The sequence below is a fragment of the Eptesicus fuscus genome, chromosome 16, assembly GCF_027574615.1.
Source record: "Eptesicus fuscus isolate TK198812 chromosome 16, DD_ASM_mEF_20220401, whole genome shotgun sequence".
NCBI lineage: Eukaryota > Metazoa > Chordata > Mammalia > Chiroptera > Vespertilionidae > Eptesicus > Eptesicus fuscus.
The window spans coordinates 67,339,283-67,356,088 of NC_072488.1; the positions used below are offsets into that span (position 1 = coordinate 67,339,283).

Below are 16,806 nucleotides of genomic sequence, written 5' to 3' on the forward strand. Positions count from 1 at the left end.
GGGTTGTAGGCTCCTCTTTGGCCCAGGCCCTGGTCAGACATGTGCAGGACGCAACCAATCGATGTGTTCCTCTCACATCGATGTTTCTCTCTGTCTCTCCCTCTCTCTTCTGCTCTCCCTAAAAATCAATGGAAAAATATCTTTGGGCGATAATTAACAAAAAATAAACTACAGTACTATAGTTTTGTATTGGATGGTATCATGGTATATAAGGGGCCTAAGGGGAAGCGGGTGAGTTTATTTTGTTTAATATAAGAAGGAAAGACTTACTGCTCCAACCTTGCTCTTTTTTCAGTTGATATTAGAAAACAAAACAAAACAAAAACTTGGCCTTGAGGTTCAACAAGCCTGGTTTCAGCCCCAGCCAAAACTGGGGGAACTTGGTCATGTGACTTCACTGGTCTCATCCTTGGGTTTTCCTTTTCATCTGTAAAATTTTAATGATATTGATGTAAATACCACAGAGTAGTGTACTTTGAATGACAGGACTTACCTGTTGAATGGATGACTGAATTATCCTATCTAATAAAAGAGTAATATGCAAATTGACTGTCACCCCAACACAAATATGGCTGCCCCCATGTGGTCAAAGATGGCTGTCCCCACGTGGACACAAGATGGCCACCACAAGATGGCCAGCAGAGGAGGGCAGTTGTGAGGGATCAGGCCATCAGGGAAGGGCAGTTGTGAGGGATCAGGCCAGCAGGGGAGGACAGTTGGGAGGGACCAGGCTGGCAGAGGAGGGAAGTTGGGGGTGACTGGGCCTGCAGGGGAAGGGCAGTTGGGGGGGACCCAGGCCTGCAGGGGAGAGCAGTTTGGGGGGGGGGACCAGGGCTGCAGGGGAAGGCAGTTAGGGGCAATCAGACTGGCAGGGGAGCATTTAGGCATCAATCAGGCTGGCAGGGGAGTGGTTAGGGGGTGATCAGGCTGGCAGGCAGAAGCGGTTAGGGGCAATCAGGAAGGCAGGCAGGTGAGCAGTTGGGAGCCAGCAGTCCTGGATTGTGAGAGGGATGTCTGACTGCCCGTTTAGGCCCAATCCTACCGGGATCAGGCCTAGATGGGCAGTCAGACATCCCTCGAGAGGTCCCAGATTGGAGAGGGTGCAGGCTGGGCTGAGGAACACACACCCCCGTGCACAAATTTCGTGCACCGGGCCTCTAGTTTTATAATAATAGGCTTTATTAAATGTTTCTGTAAGATTTTATGTTTATTATGTTAAAACTAGAGGCCCGATGCATGAAGATTCATGCAAGAATAGGCCTTCCTTCCCCTGGCTGCTGGCACCAGGTTCCCTCTGGCACCCAGGACCCAGGCCTTCGCTCTGGCTGCCGCCTCCTGCCTTCACTCCAGGGCTGGGCGCCGCCTCCTGCCTTCACTCCAGGGCTGGGCGCCACCTCTCGCCTTCACTCTGGGGCTGGGAGCCACCTCCCACCTTCGCTCTGGGCTGGCTGCTGCCATCTTTGTCACATTAATTTGCATATTCCCTTCTTATTGGCTGAGGGTGTTGCCATCTTTGTCGCAAAGTGACAGTCAATTTGCATGTTCCATCTTTATTAGATAGGATTCTAACTGAAACCTCATTTTAAACTAAGAAACCTAATTTAAAACTAAAAAAAGCAATGTAAATGTGGCCTAGTTTAATGAATAAATGCCTGAATAACATTTTTGAAAAGATGTTTTAGGATACAAAATATAAGTCCATATTCAAGTATTAGAACATTCAGGATTGTATTATTTTATTTAGCAAAACATTATGTAGAGCTCATGGTTTCCCAGACATTGTCCCAAGCTCACCTGCTCCTGATTCTGTGGCCTCATGGCCAAAACTCATATGATCTTTGATAATAAGAAAGAAACCGGACTCAATCAGTCTGAGGCCGCCTGCCCCTGCTTGAGCCAAACCCTATGAGACAGGGTTGAATCCTATCTGAGCATTTATGCCAGTCCTGCCGGCAGCATGGGGAGCAGCAGGTAACCCTGGAAATTCTGCTCTGACCCCCTCGCCAGCTGCTGGTTACACACAGGAGGGGAGACAGCTACGTGCAGCGCCAGTGTCACAGGGAAAGGGGAGGGAGGGTCCGCAGTCGGCCTTCGGGAGCTCAGAGTCCGATAACAAGGTGGCTAGTCTTCTGTGATGTTACACACAGCTCAGCCCGCGCCTGCGCCCCGAGGATGGTCAGTGTCCTGAGGTAAACCCCCAGAGGGGTCAGGGTCCCGGCACAGCCACCAAATGAAAGCGTGTCCTGCCCTTGGTCTGTTCTCTGAGTCACGGACCCATCGAGGCATCTTATCTTTTTACAGCCTCGTTTCATCCTCCAGTGTCCCAGGGTCTGTGAGAAAACTTCTCATCTACCGTTAGTGAGGTGAGTAATTATCCAACAACTGTGGCTCTCTTCCTATTAGTGCCCCTCCACAGGATCAAGAACTTTGAAAACTAACTTGAGATTAACAATGAGTGGACCTAATTCCCCAAATTTATGCCAGACATCTCATCTTCGGTCTTCCAGTAGTGACAAGACTGTCTTTTCCGTCAGAGCACATGACTGGGCCCAAAATCTGGTCAGCTCTGTGCAGGTTGGCGGGCCTGGGCGGTGAGGGCAAGGCGGTGGTTCACTCGGGAGCCCGCATGGACTCCCCTGGGCAGCGCCTCCGCTCCTCGCCTTCCTTACCTGGTGGCACTAGGACTCGTGATTAGGCACCTCGCCTTTGGAGCCAGCCTGCTTGGGTTCAAGCTCTGGCTCTACCCCTTCGAGGTGTGTGACTTGGACAGTGGCTTAGCCACTCTGTGCCTGAGCGTCCTTCTCTGTAAATTGTGATAACTAATAATAGCATCTGCCTTGTTGGGTGAGAATGGAGTCACTACATTTGAGTCACTTAGAACTGTATCTGGCATAGAGAGAGTTCTAGGAAAAGCTTAGCTGTTGTCATTCTTAATAATATTGTGCTGGTCTGGAATTAGCTCCCGAATCCTTCTGGGAAGTGATGAGTTTCAAAATTAAGTTGCATTTACTCAAGTAGAGTCATACCAGCTATGCAGAGCTAACATATGATTCACAGGAGCCCAAGAATTATGTCTTCCTGCCATGCCTTTGAGGTGGCCTTCTTACAGCCTCCCTCTAGTTCCCTGAGCTCCTTAGAGAAACCTTCTTTTTTCCATCAGAACTGACAGCCCACCAGGGACTTAAATCTCAGGAGCTGGAAGCTGTTTTTGGATGAGATTGCATCACATTCTGAACCATAAACAGAACATTTCCAGGCTCTCTTCAGGGCCTGCTTGCTTCTCACGGCTTGTCTTGGGTTGCTTTTGAAACTCTCATCTGCCCCCAATGGCTGAGCCAGCAGCATCCAGGACTCTGGAAGGACGGTTTCAAGGCCCCAGCATTTCAAGTTTATTCGGGACCAAAAGGGTAATAATGCCAGGGTGATAAATGGCAAGCACTTTCTAGTTTGAGAACCTGATGCAAAAATAGAGGGAGGCAATTTGATGACTTCCTCCCTGAAGGAATGTTGTCCTTAGGCTTAAATATTTGTGTACCAAGGTTAGGAATTCCTGGTACATGATGCACCAGCATTTTTGAATGTCATGAATTTTGGCACAAAATCAACGTTGAGGGTGGGTGGAGTGGTGGGTGGGGTGGTGCTGGCTTGAGGATGTCTGAGCAGCTCCCTTGGAATAAGAGCGCGCCGGCTCCTAAGGAGCCGCAGGGAGCAGCGCAGAGCGGCGGTCCTGAGCTGTCCTCCAGTGGGTGAGCATCAATTACTTACCTAAAGCTTGTGCTGAAAGCTTTTCTACTCATTTAATAAAAAGTATCAATAACCTATGTTTAGAGAAAGTGTGCTTTCTTAAAAGTTGTGTTTATTCTTATATTTGTCAAATTCTATATTGGTTCCATTCCTCCCCTGACTTTTAAAGAAAAAAGATGTAGTTAAGTGATTCTTTTGCTGCAGGAAACAGGAGAGTGTGTGATTGTTTTCCACAGACTCTCAAGTGCCTTTAGAAAGCCTCCGTGAGTCCTGGGGATGAGCAGGGATGAACCTTTGAGGGTCGGTGCGGTGTCCGGGCAGCTATTGGGGTAATGCTTAACCCTCACTCTCCCACACGCCTGAGCGGTGTTCTGAGGACTGTTTGCGTGTGCCTGAGTGTGGCCACGCTGTGCACGCAGCTGCCAGCCTGTACAGATGGTGGTAATTTTATATTAGCATCGATAATATTGTGCTTTCCAGGGTCTGTAAATTTTATGGTTTTAATTTCTTCAATAATATAAGTTCATTTTCTTTTCTTTTAATTTAGCTTCTTTCAGTCCATTGTCATCAGACACTGAAATAGCGTGGCCATTGCGAGGTCATTCTCCGGGTCCAAGGTCCGGGCACAGCGGCAGCGACGCGCTCCTGAAACCGCTGTTTCCACTGTTTCTGCACAGAAACACCTGGTGCGGACCGTTCCCTGGGTGTAATTACGCAAGTAAAAGTCATGGGTGTAAATATTTTACAAGTGGTTTTGTATGATTTTTTTTTCAGTGGAGAGACTGACAACTCTTTCCAGTGATAAATCCTAGGCGCACCGTCAGCCTCCTGGGAGACCTTTACCTCGTATGCCAGGGATTCAACTTGAATCATCTCAACCATCAGTGGCCACCGCCGCTCTAGCTGATAAACCAAGAATGCGACTTCGGGTCCTGGTGATTGTAACAGTCCTTACACATTTCACAACAGCTTCAATTTGTACGTATTGCTTTGCAACTGTAACTTAAAATGTTCAAGAACATTTGCCTTGTTTTAAGCTGCTTGCTTACAGTCATTCCAGTTAAATTGTAACCTGGAAATTTATTTATGCTCTACAGTCATCTTCATTACAAACCCATGAAGATGGGTTCCACATAGATATAGCATCATTTTAGCTTTAATGTTCAAATATGTCGCAGCTTGCCAGGCGCCTGCACCGGCAGGCATGGTACGCGTCCTCCGATTGGCAGCCTGCTTTGTACGGTGGACATGCCTCTCCCATGGGAGCAGTTTGGGGGACTTAGCTCCAAATTGACTCTCCAATCTCTGGTACCCTTTAGAGCATTTCATAAAAGATCTTAATCACTTATTTCTTCTTTCTCAGTTTAATATCACAAAGTGTGGCCCATTGCTCAATCCTAGAGGGGGATGTCCTAGAGGATAAGAATTGTAATCGTTGTATGGTCATTTTAGAGTCATTTCATATTTTTAATCTGCAGGGAGATCATCCGTGGGTATGGAAAATGAGGCTCTAATTGTGAGATGTCCTAGACAAGGAAGATCTCGATACCCTGTGGATTGGTATTACTCAGAAACCAACCAAAGTGTCACCACCCAGAAAGGAAACCGTGTATTCGCTGCAGGGGAACGTCTTAAGCTTCTCCCAGCCAAAGCTGAGGACTCTGGAGTTTACACTTGCATTCTCAGAAGGTAGTACCCGTCACCCGATCGCTAGGCTCGCTCTCTTTCCTTTCAGAGATGATGGCCTGGGTGCCCTCACTCTCCTTCTCTTTATAGACTTTTCTGGTACCATTGACTTTGCAAAGTGATTGAGTAAAAGAGTGCCTCTAGGAAGGGGTGCAGGTGGTTCTGATGTGGAACTGCAGGGATTAATTTTTAGCCCAGTCTTTTCAGTTAGGAAAAACCTTGTTTTTCTAGTGACCAAGAAAACTGAGACCAGCTGCTCACTTCTGCTGGAAGTGAGAGTACATCAGCACAGCAAACAGTAAGCGAGGCAGTGGGCACCGGGGCCTGAGGGTGGCACAGGAGGCATCACCAATGCCTGACACCTGAGCGGTGACCGAGGAGGGATGTGAGATTGTGCGCCTACAAATTACTCTTCCTACAGACAGACTGCTGCTTGTTTTGATTGTGTGCCTGTATTTGGTACAGACAAAATGTCAGAGGAACTTCACTGAAAGGCAGGACGTGTATGGTTAGGGTGCCTAGGTCCTGAGGGCAGACAAGTTTCTATTTCAGATTCATCTCTGTCACTAGTCAGCTGGATGCTTGCAGGTTGCTTCTCTGTTCCTCAGTTTCCTCACCTGTGATCTACATAAATAATATAAACCAGGTTTGGGTAAAATTATTTCATAATGCTAAGTAACTTTTTTAAATTGTTGGATTTATTTTAATAGTTCTACCTTCAATAAGACTGGACATGTGAATGTCACCATATATAAAAAACAACCAGGCTGCAAAATTCCAGATGACCTGATATATTCAACAACCTCTGGATCAGAAAAAAATTCCAAAATATATTGTCCTACCATTGACCTCTACAATTGGACAGCACCTGTTGAGTGGTTTAAGGTAAAGGAAATTTGGGGAAAATAAATGAAAATTACACAAAATAGATGAAAGTTAGGATTATTGAGAGTGGAATGGCATTTTGTATTTCAGAATTGTAAACTTCTTCAAGGATCAAGGTACTACGTACAAAAGACTTTTTTGCTGATTGACAATGCAACTAGCAAGGATGCGGGTGATTATACATGCAAATTTATGCACAATGAAAACGGAGTCAGTTACACTGTGACAGCAACCAGATCATTCGCCTTTCGCGGTAAGCGACAGAACTTAGCAGATGGAACATCTGCCGAGGTCGGGGGGCGCGGCCCTGCGTGTGGGGGTTCCTGCTGCCCTCCGCGCTCTCCCGTCACCACCAAGACCCAGACTCACAGGGAGACGGTGCTGCGCACCCGAGCTCACCCGTGCTGTCCTTTCTTTACTTAATTTTCAAAGATAATGTGATCGAATGCGAACTTAACGTTTTTGACCGCGGTGCAACTATCTGAAGAGCAAGATTAACATTTCTTCCCCAACTTGTTGTCAAAGATTCTGTAGGTAGAAAAAAGCCTATTTCGCCTCTAATATAGCTCACTGGACTCGAGGTTGGTGAGCAGCTTTAAGGACACCTGGGTGTTGTCACGTGGCTTTCAGCCCTGGTTTGCAATGCCTTCAACATCATCCAGGCCTCAAGCAGGTCACTGAATTGTACATTCCCCACTTTATTTTAAACTCCACAAAAGCCCATCCAGGGGAAAGATGTCACAACCAAGAGTGTCACGTGGACAAAATGTCTCCTCGGCCGGGGGAAGCGGGCCTGTGTGGGCATTTCCCGGGGCAAAGCCCTCGGCTCCCGCGGGGAAAGGGGCCGCAGCCCACACGCCGTCAGCCGTCACGCTCACCGCAGACTCCTGGCCACGGGCCTCGGTGGCGGCCCCGCCAGGCCACGGGCCCAGCAGAGGCCCCAGCAGAATCGGGGCTCCCGCGTTGATCATTCTCACGGGTCTTCTGAACTCTCCCTCCCCAAAGTGTACTTTTCTGACAATTGTTAGGTCGTACGATTAATTAATGGGTTGGTCTAGTATTCGTGTATTGAGATAAAAGAGAATAGAAAATACCAAAGAGCATAGTCACCAGTGAGGGAAAATACTATTTTATTTTAAAGTTTTGTTTCTTTGCGTCTGTGCGTATTTGCTGCCATTGTCGTCAGAAATTTGAGAAACATTGCTATGAAAAAGGATAGAAATTTGAAATATATGTTTTATATTGATGACCATCCAAAAGCTGTTCTAACAGTATATTCTCTTCTTGTCTTTGATTTAAGATGAAAATGGCTTTTCATTGTTTCCAGTAATAATAGCACCTCCACAAAATGCAACCCAGGACGTGCAAGTCGGTAAGAACCCTCCCTCCCCCCGCCCCAGACCCCCAGGTGGGTCCGCACTGTGCCGTGTCCTGAGGGTTACATGAGGCGCGGGGGCAGCCCTGCCTGGGCTCTGGCTAAGAGTGGGGACATGTGGTCACAGCCGTGCACGGCATCTACTCCTGTGCCGACTTCGTAACTCCTGCGCCGCTGTCACTTCTGCCCAGGGTGGAGACTGTTCCCTTTACGCTGGTGGGCACGTAGGCTCAGAGGGACCGGTGACGTGCCGGAGGCTGTGGATACTCAGTGATAGGCCAGAACCCAGACTTTCCGACTCCCCATCTCCACCTTTCCTGGTCCCCCAGAGGTGGGAGATGCAAATAAGGTTTTGCATGTAAATGGCCCGCCCGACTGGTCCTCACCCACATACTGGCTCATCTGCAGCCATTCCCCCACGGCCACCCATGGCTGTGACACGGACATGGGCATTTCTACCTCCGTGCCGCTTCTCACCTCTCAACACGAAGCTCAAAGGCACGCCTCTGCGAAGACCCTTGCCTCCCCAAGCCCGCGGACGGCAGGAGCACAGCTGTCAGGGAGCCCAGGGCCTCCGTTTACCCATGCAGCAGGCGGCCTCACCCTGCGGGACTTCTCCTGCCTGCGTCCCATGTCGCTGCAACCTCTCTAGAGAACACCTCATTGCTTGTTTATACCCTGTTCCCCGTGGAGAGATGCTGAGCTCCTTTTCTCTCCAAATACCTAATTCTAGAGGCAGGAGCCGGGAAGGGGCCTGCATGCCCGTCCCCAGGCCCTCTCGGGAGGCAGCCCTGGGCCCTGCGGGGAGGCAGCCTGGCCTCAGGTCTGAGGGAGGCAGCCTGGCCTCAGGTCTGAGGGAGGAAGTCTCACGTTAAGGATCAGAAGGAGAGGGCTCTTGGACGATGAAATACTGGGATGGTAGCCAGGTCAGGTAAAGCAGTGTTACTCGCCTGGAGCGAGATGAATAGAATTCAAAAGGAAGAGAAATACATGCGGGAGAGCAGTTAAAAGGAAAATCCAGTTTACCGTGAAGGAGTACGCCATTATAACTAACGTGGGATTGAAGCTGGAGTCATTTGTCTCTTGAGCTTCCTCATGCGGTGAGAGTGGGAAGGGGCTGAGCTTCAAGCCTTCTTGTGAGTGACATAAAGATAGCGGCAGGGCGGTGCAGACAGGGAGGGTGGGGAGAGTCATCAACCGTGTTTTCACATTAAATAAATACTATTTGCAGCATTTAATATTACTGGTGAATTTCTCCTCCTGCAGGGAAAGCAGTGAACATCACTTGCTCCGCTTGCTTTGGGAAAGGCTCACAGCTCCTGGCCGCCGTCCTGTGGCAGGTCAATGGAATCAACGTGGGGAACTTGGGTGAAGCAAGAATTTGGGAGGAGCAAGATCAAAATCAAAGGTATTTTCATATTGAAGTCAAAACACCCCCTTGGCCTCCCACACAATTGCAATTGAAAAATAGCATTGAAGGTAACCAGTCGCCTTCTCAGTTCCAGCAACGCGCTGACCTGTCTGAGCTCCGTTCTGAGAATAGCAGATGTGAGAGAAGAGGATTTGTTGCTGAAGTACCGCTGTCTGGCCCTGAATTTCCGTGGCTTGAGAAAGCACTCGCTAAGACTCAGGAGGAAAGAGCCAAGTAAGGCGTGTTTCTGAGACACTGGTCATGAGCCTGTTGCACCAGCTGTGAGCTCCAGGGCTCACAGGACAGCGCCGGGCCTCCCAGCAAAGGCGCTTCTCCCCTTGAGCACATGACCCTGCAGTCAGGCCACTTCCCAATGTGTGTGGCAGCCTCTCCACCGCTTTACTTCCTTCTTCTACCTCTCCCTTCCCCTGCCCTCTTCTGCCTCCCCCCCCTCCTCCCTCTGCTCTGGCCCCCATTCCCCTGTTGGTTCCACACCAGCGGCTTCCTTGGGCCTCCTGCTTCCAGCCTCCCCAGCCCTCTCTGCCCCACTGTGTGTGAAAGAAGACAGCAATCTGTGAACATGTTCTTTGTTACCTTTTATAACATGTCATAAACATTGCCCCTTTTATAATGTATTTTTTTGTCATAAAAAGCACACATTTTGTTAGTGGAGCTGGCAATGTGAACGAAATAGTGAAGTACTTAATTTCTGTTCGTTCCAGTAAGAAAATCGTATTCCTATGCATTGCTTATGTTGCCATTTTAGGAATGTTCTCTGGTAACTGGGGCTGGAACTGCTTTCATGTTACATGTACCTGGTGTTTTATTCCTTCTAGTTTCTCTGTATTTGGTACCTTTCACCTGTTTTTCTTCAAATCAATGTGGTTATGTTCTATCTCAACAGCTGTGTAAATTAAACAAAAATCGATGCATTGTTGTACTGTCTTGACCAATTCCTTTATTTCTCATCCTATATAATAAAGAAGAAATATGCAAATTGACCCTCACACCCTAACACAAGATGGCCATCCCCATGTGGTCAAAGATGGCTGCCACAAGATGGCTGGCAAGGGAGGGCAGTTGGGGGTGATCAGACATACAGGAGAGGGCAGTTGGGGGTGACCAGGCCAGCAGGGGAGGGAAGTTGGGGAGGAACCAGAACTGCAGGAGACGGCAGTTGGCGGGGGGGAACCAGGCCAGCAGGGGAGGGCAATTGGGGGAGGGGGGGAACCAGGCCGGCAGGGGAGGGCAGTTAGGGGTGACTGGTCCTGTAGGGGAGGGCAGTTGGGGACAACCAGGCTGGCAGGGGAGGGCAGTTGGGGGAAACTGGGCCAGAAGTGGAGGGTAGTTGGAGGTAATTGGGCTGGCAGGGGAGTGGTTAGGGGGTGATCAGGCTGGCAGGCAGGCGAGCAGTTGGGAGCCAGCAGTCCTGGATTGTGAGAGGGATGGGCCTAAACCAGCAGTCGGATATCCCCTGAGGGGTCCCAGATTGGAGAGGGTGCAGGCTGGGCTCAGGGACACCCTCCCCCACCCAGTGCACAAATTTTGTGCACCGAGCCTCTAGTCATAGAATAAAATAAATTACAGCATTGTCTTTAATTTTTAAAAAAACTTAAAAGGCCTGTATTCCCATATTATTAAATATTATTCAACTAGAGGCCCGGTGCATGAAATTTGTGCATGGGGAGGTGTGTCCCTCAGCCCAGCCTGCACCCTCTCCAATCTGGGACCCCTCAAGGGATGTCCGACTGCCCGTTTAGGCCCGATCCTACCTGGTAGTTGCAAAATATGGTAGTTAGCAGTTCCAAAGGGGGAAGTAAACCTGAAACAGCCACCAATACCATTAATGGTCACAGCTCTTATGTTCAGTTTGCACATACCTGTCGCAAGTCCTTGAAGATAGGGACCATCATGCATATGTATTTTGTGGGGCAATGAGTGCAGGATACAGTTCAGTGATGGCTAAATAGTGTTCACCATAAGAGAGGTAAGGGGTCTGTGTGGGACCTAGAGCCCAGAGCCTTGACTTCTCCACCAGGGAGCTTTAGAAGCTTAAATGGCTCTTGCTTCTTCCCCACTCCTCCAGGCCACCAACTCCAGATTCAGAAATCTCCAAGACCTGTTGACGCTTTCTCCTTAATGCCCCAACACTGGGCTTGTCCACTCCTTTCTCATTATTTCATGAGTTTGAGCCCTCCTCACCTCTTACTCCAAGCTGCAGAAACTTCTGGCCCACTCTACTCTGAGTTTCTTTCCACAGAAACAAGCCTTCCACTGCCATCAAATTAATCCTGCTTGAAAGTCACATTCATTGTTAACACATCACTCAACACTCTTCATTGGCTCCCATGATCTTCAGAATAAAGGCGAAACGCCTTAGCTGTAGTCTCGATTCTTATCATACCTTCATTCCCCAAATTGGATTACTCCGGTTCCTCAGAAAACATACTCCCATCCCTGCCCTGGAGCTCACAGCATTGTCTCTTGCCAGGAGCAATACAGTTCTTTTTGCAGCAATCTCAATCTCACCTTCTTCAGGGACCCTCCTGCAGGAAGTCTTCATTCCCAGTCCAGCATGGAGTGCGCACTCCTTCTAAAACCTCTGATAGTTAAAACCAGGCTTTTATCTCCTACCTTAGTTACATTTACGTGTCTCTATGCCTCGTATGCTCGTTTTCACAATAATAATGTTTGTCCTCCCGTATCTTTTGAATAGTTGATCATCAGAGCACCTACTACATGCTTGCTGGATTTGGCATATTGTTAATGCTAATTAACATCATGATGATAATGCTGAAAGTGTTCTGGATTGAGGTTATTCTTTTCTGGAGGGACATAGCAAGGCCTTACAAAGCTAGGAACGGTAAGTGGCAAGTTTCGAGTTCTTCAAAAGAAAAGGTACCATGATGGCTCTTGGTTACTTGTCTTTTACTCTCTTATGGCTATGCTACAAAACCCAGCTTTCCTTTTGATTAGCAGCATGTACTTCGCACACCTTTCTGAGTCCACTCAGAAGCCATTCTTCATCCTGCCTGTTGCTCCTTATGGTTCTAAGATGCAACTTAATGCTGGGGCCTGATGCGGCGGGGATCTCCCTTTCCCGTGGCCAGCACGGAGAGAGATGAAATGGGTTCTTGGTAGAGGCGGCCGGGGATTGAGAAACAATGAAATAAAGAGAGTCGACACAGAAATAGATTCAAGCTGGGTCCCGGGTGGGTCGCTGACCTCTTCTGCTGGAGAGACAGACGGCTGCCCTGAGCCACGCAGCACATTTATTTATTTTCCAATATACAAGGGGGTTTCACGGGAAAACTTAGGATCAAAGGAGCTTGGGAGGGCCCAGGTCCTATTCATTCCCTCTTTCCCGGTGCTAGACTGGTTCCACTGGTCCAAAGCCCCTCTCCCGGTACCTGGACAAAGGTAAGTTAGGAACTGATAACACCCCCCCCCCCCGCATTCTTGGGGGGCGTGTAACCGAGACAAGACTCTTGCCAATGCCTGGGGCTCAGTTAACAACAATTTGAAGAATGCCCCTGTGTCTTCCCAGGGGACCCTCTACAACTTAACAATTCAGACTTCCTCCCCTATAGATTGCTTTTCCTACTAAAGCCCCAGTAACAGGCTCTGCCCAAAGCCCAGAAAGGTTTACACATTTTGAAAAATATTTTGGAATTTAAACCTTAACTAAATTGCTCCTGTTCCCAGACGTGCAGAGGTCAGACAGGTCCACCGGCGCCCAGGGGCCCTGCTGCACGGTCTGACCAAGGTCCGGAGCACGCACAGGACAGAAGACAGCTCTGCCTCTCCTGTGAACTGGGCTTCAGCTCGTCCACAGGGTCCACTCCACGCGGGCTACTTGTTGGATCTGTGGGAAACTCAGTTCCCTTAAACATTTCTACTCCCTTGCCACTATTAGCCTTCAGCAATTCTACTTCCCCAGGGAAGCATCAGGCAAACAAGAGATAAGCTCGAGATCTTACAACACAGCGTACCTTATCCATGACTATACATACTTGTTAACAGAATATTGATTAAATGTGACAATATGGTTCGAACTAAACTGCCAACCTCTTGCCGGTTCTCTCTCATTCAGTCTGAACAGTAAAAAGGAGAACTTTGGAATTAAGATTGATTTTCTGATGACATTTGTGGCAGTATACTGTTGTCATCTCTAGATTCCACAATATTTTGGGGTGTTGGATACATTCATCAATAACCATAAAACTTGCTGGTGAATACTAATTTCTTAGAATCAAATAATAAAATTGTACTTTTCGCTCTCATTTTCAGATGGAAAGATCTATGATGCTTATGTTATCTATCCACGGACCCACAAAGATAGTCCGGAGGGGAACTGCTCTGTGGGGTACTTTGTTCACCAGATTCTGCCTGATGTTCTTGAAAATAAATGTGGCTATAACTTATGCATTTATGGGCGAGATCTGCTACCTGGAGAAGGTAACACTATCAACATACATCTAGGACAGAAACGCACTTCCTCAGAAGGCTCAGGGATGGGTGGTCTCAATCTTGCGGTGGATACAGACGTAGGGTCATTATTCCAGGCCTAACAACTGGTGATTTTAACTATTTATCCAGAGGAAGGAGATGTTTTTCTTGCTTCCTCCTGCCCCTCGATCAGGGAGGCACTGGCACATGTCCTGCCCCCTGGGTGATGCTGCCAGGGGAGCTGCCCGTCTCTCTGCCGGAGCAGAGCTCCTGTCGCCGGCCTTTACACTCCTTGGCTGCTTCCTCATAGCGGCTTCCTTCCTCACACACTGGAGGGTGCAATTGCTCCCTGATATTGCCAGTTTTGGGGGTCTGCCCCGCCTCTCATTGATTTCCCTGGTTCTGCCCACACAAACTCTCTTTCATCAGTCCTTCTGAGTGTGCCGTGTTTTCTGTTAGGATCCTGACTGGCTCTAGTTAACATTCCCTTCCTTATTTCAGACCCAGTAAATTGGCAGTCTCTCAGCCACCATTCTCGGGAATACGTGGAGTGGTTTTGCCTCTGGCTGGGTTTTCTTAACCATGCATCACGTTTGCAGTGAGAACTGGGTTTAATGTTTATCTAAGCCCACCCAGATGTGGATCTGTCTTCCTGAAGATTTTTCTAGTCTGGATCACATCCATTTCTTAAAAAGGGAGCATGGGGCTGAAGTGGATCCTGGACTTCCTAGAGACTTTAGTCATCCAGCGGAACAAGGGCTCCCGAGTTTGCACTCTTTTTTTCTTTTGACCCTCACCAGAGGATATGTTTCCATTGATTTTTTTTTTGATTTTTTTTTTGAGAGAGAGAAACATCGATGTGAGAGAGAAACAGTGACCTCCCATATATGCCCCGACTGGGCATAGCATCTGCGACCTAGGCCTGTGCCCTGATTGGAATGGAACCAGCAGCCTTGTTGTCAGGGTTGATACTCCAACCAACTGCACCACCCGGCCAGACCTGAGTTTGCACTCCTTAATGTGAGAGTTAAAATTCTAATCTCTTTCAAAACATGGAAACGAATATTCTAGAAAGATACGATGTAGTTAATGAGCCTGAATTCTTAGGACTGACCTACCTGGGGGAGAGGAGGGCGGGTGATGGAGCCACGGTGAAAGGGGTTGGACGCACGCAGGGGCTCTCGATCCAGCACGTGACCTTTTCCCAGAGGTGAACTGATGGTGTCAGAGTCTCACACCAGAGGATAACATGTTTTAGGTTCAGAACATTTGTGACGAAAGCAGTAGACTTAAAAACGCAGATCGGGCAATCTTCTCCATGTCTTTCCTTGCCAGACGTGGCCACGGCGGTGGAGACCAACATCCGACAAAGCCGGCGGCACATTTTCATCCTGACGCCGGAGGCGGCGCACAGCGAGGAGCTGGCCTACGAGCAGGAGGTGGCGCTGCACAGCGCCCTGGTCCAGGGCGACTCCAAGGCCATTCTCATCGAGGTGCCGGCTCCCGGCGGGCCCGGCGGCCCGCAGCTCGCGGGGCTCCCGGGGTCCCTCCAGCACCTGGTGGAAGTTCAGGGCACCATCAAGTGGAGGGAGGACCACGTGGCCGACAAGCGGTCCCTGAATTCCAGGTTCTGGAAGCGCGTGAGGTACCACATGCCGGTGCCCAGCAAACCTCCGGGCAGGGCCTCCCACTCGGCTCCCGAATGGCCGCAGCGCTAGGCCGGCCGATGGGTCCACACCGCAGCCCGCAGCGGGGGCAGGGCCGAGAGGCGGAAGGGCGAGGGTGCTCAGCCTCAGCTTTCCTCCAGAAACCCCACCTCCCTTCTCCTGATCTGGGTGGTTACAAAATGCTTCCAAAGGTTATCCGCCCCCCTCTCCCTCTCCACCCGCCTCGCCCCTCTCTCCTGTGCTGGTCTTTCTCCAGTCTTTTCACTGTGCCCTTCCTCCTCCTGTTTGCCCTCTCCTTAGTCCTCATTTCCTACATTTGAACATCAAACTGAGTTTTAGAGTTAAATTTTTACATAAGCTGGAAGAACACTCAGATTCCCTTGTGCAGAATGTTGTTAGTAAATCTTGTTCCCACATGCCAGAATTTATTATATTTTATTTGATCGAAGCTTAGTTTTATCATTTCATCATTGCCTAATGTGTTGGAGTATCTTACCCAATTGCCATTATAATCAAACTAGTAGCCCTGTGAACGAATCCGTGTGCCAGTAGCTCACTGCCGCCCTCCAGTAGCTCTCTGCTCGAGGCCCTGCCCTCCGTGTAGCTCCTCCCCCGCCCCCCCTCATAGCTTGCTGCCCTGGGCCCTCCTGTAGCTCTCCACCGCCCACTTGTAGCTCGCTGCCCCACCCTCCTGCTGATCAGTGATCTGGTCATTACACAGTCGGTCGTTATGCTTCATGGCGTAACGACCATTTGCATATTACATCTTTATTATATAGGATTCTTTTCAGTTAAAAAATTTCTTTCATAGCCCTAGCTGGTTTGTCTCAGTGGATAGAGCGTAGGCTTGTGGACTGAAGGGTCCTCAGTTCGATTCCAGTCAAGGACACATGCCCAGGTTGTGGGCTCGATCCCCAGTAGGGGGCATGCAGGAAGAAACCAATCAACGATTCTCTCTCATCATTGATGTTTCTATCTCTCTCACCCTCTCCCTTCTTCTCTGAAATCAATAAAAATATCCTATCTAATAAAAGAGTAATATGCAAATTAACTGTCACTCTGCTATAAAGATGGCGGTGCCCATAGTGCCAGGGCCGGACGCTGGCATCGTCGCCCTGGTGACGACGCTAGCATCCCACACCCAGGCTGCAGAGGGAGGAAGGGCTGCTGAAAGAATGCTGGGCTGCTGGGCCAGGGGTGAGCTCTGAGCCGCCGCCGCACGGCTTGGGACACGCCAAGCGGACAGACGCCCAGCAGACAGAACGCGGGCCACTGGGCCGGGGGCATGCTCTGAGCTGCCGCTGCGTGGCTTGGGGCATGCCCCTGGCCCAGCAGACAGAAGCCCTGCTGACAGAAAGCAGGCGCTGGGCCAGGGGCAAGCTCTGAGCCACTGCTGCGCGGCTTGGGGCACGCCAAGCGGACAGATGCCCAGCAGACAGAATGCAGGCCGCTGGGCTGGGGACGAGCCCCCAGCGGCCCCCACAGTGCAGCTTGGGGCATGCCCCCAGCCCAGTGGACAGAAGCCCTGTGGACACAATGCAGGGGGTCCTCTGCGCATGAGCTACAGAGGAAACACCTTTTCTGACTGC

General features: G+C 49.5%; 1 protein-coding gene across 2 annotated transcripts; it reads left to right on the top strand.

Annotated features, from left to right (window-relative positions):
* Nucleotides 1–3,689: 3,689 nt before the first annotated feature.
* Nucleotides 3,690–15,268, top strand: IL1RL1 (interleukin 1 receptor like 1). Of its 2 annotated transcripts, XM_054728319.1 has the most exons (12): nt 3,690–3,746; nt 4,292–4,430; nt 4,519–4,722; nt 5,223–5,433; nt 6,141–6,315; nt 6,406–6,568; nt 7,616–7,687; nt 8,957–9,098; nt 9,190–9,335; nt 11,818–11,964; nt 13,392–13,559; nt 14,886–15,268. In XM_054728319.1, the coding sequence occupies exons 3-12, from the start codon at nt 4,593–4,595 to the stop codon at nt 15,266–15,268; spliced, it is 1,737 nt and encodes a 578-aa protein (XP_054584294.1). In that variant the 5' UTR covers nt 3,690–3,746; nt 4,292–4,430; nt 4,519–4,592. The 2 variants fall into 2 exon arrangements, with proteins under 2 accessions (XP_054584294.1, XP_027983986.2); XM_028128185.2 differs by lacking the exons at nt 4,292–4,430; nt 11,818–11,964; nt 13,392–13,559; nt 14,886–15,268 and having other exon boundaries at nt 9,190–10,034.
* Nucleotides 15,269–16,806: the final 1,538 nt, after the last annotated feature.

Excerpts from the sequence above, each read along its gene's own strand:
- IL1RL1 (XM_054728319.1), top strand. The coding sequence starts at position 4,593 with ATGCCAGGGATTCAACTTGAATCATCTCAACCATCAGTGGCCACCGCC. Across the intron at positions 4,723-5,222 it reads TTTCACAACAGCTTCAATTT|GGAGATCATCCGTGGGTATG; the intron begins GTACGTATTGCT and ends TTTAATCTGCAG. Across the intron at positions 13,560-14,885 it reads AGATCTGCTACCTGGAGAAG|ACGTGGCCACGGCGGTGGAG; the intron begins GTAACACTATCA and ends TTTCCTTGCCAG.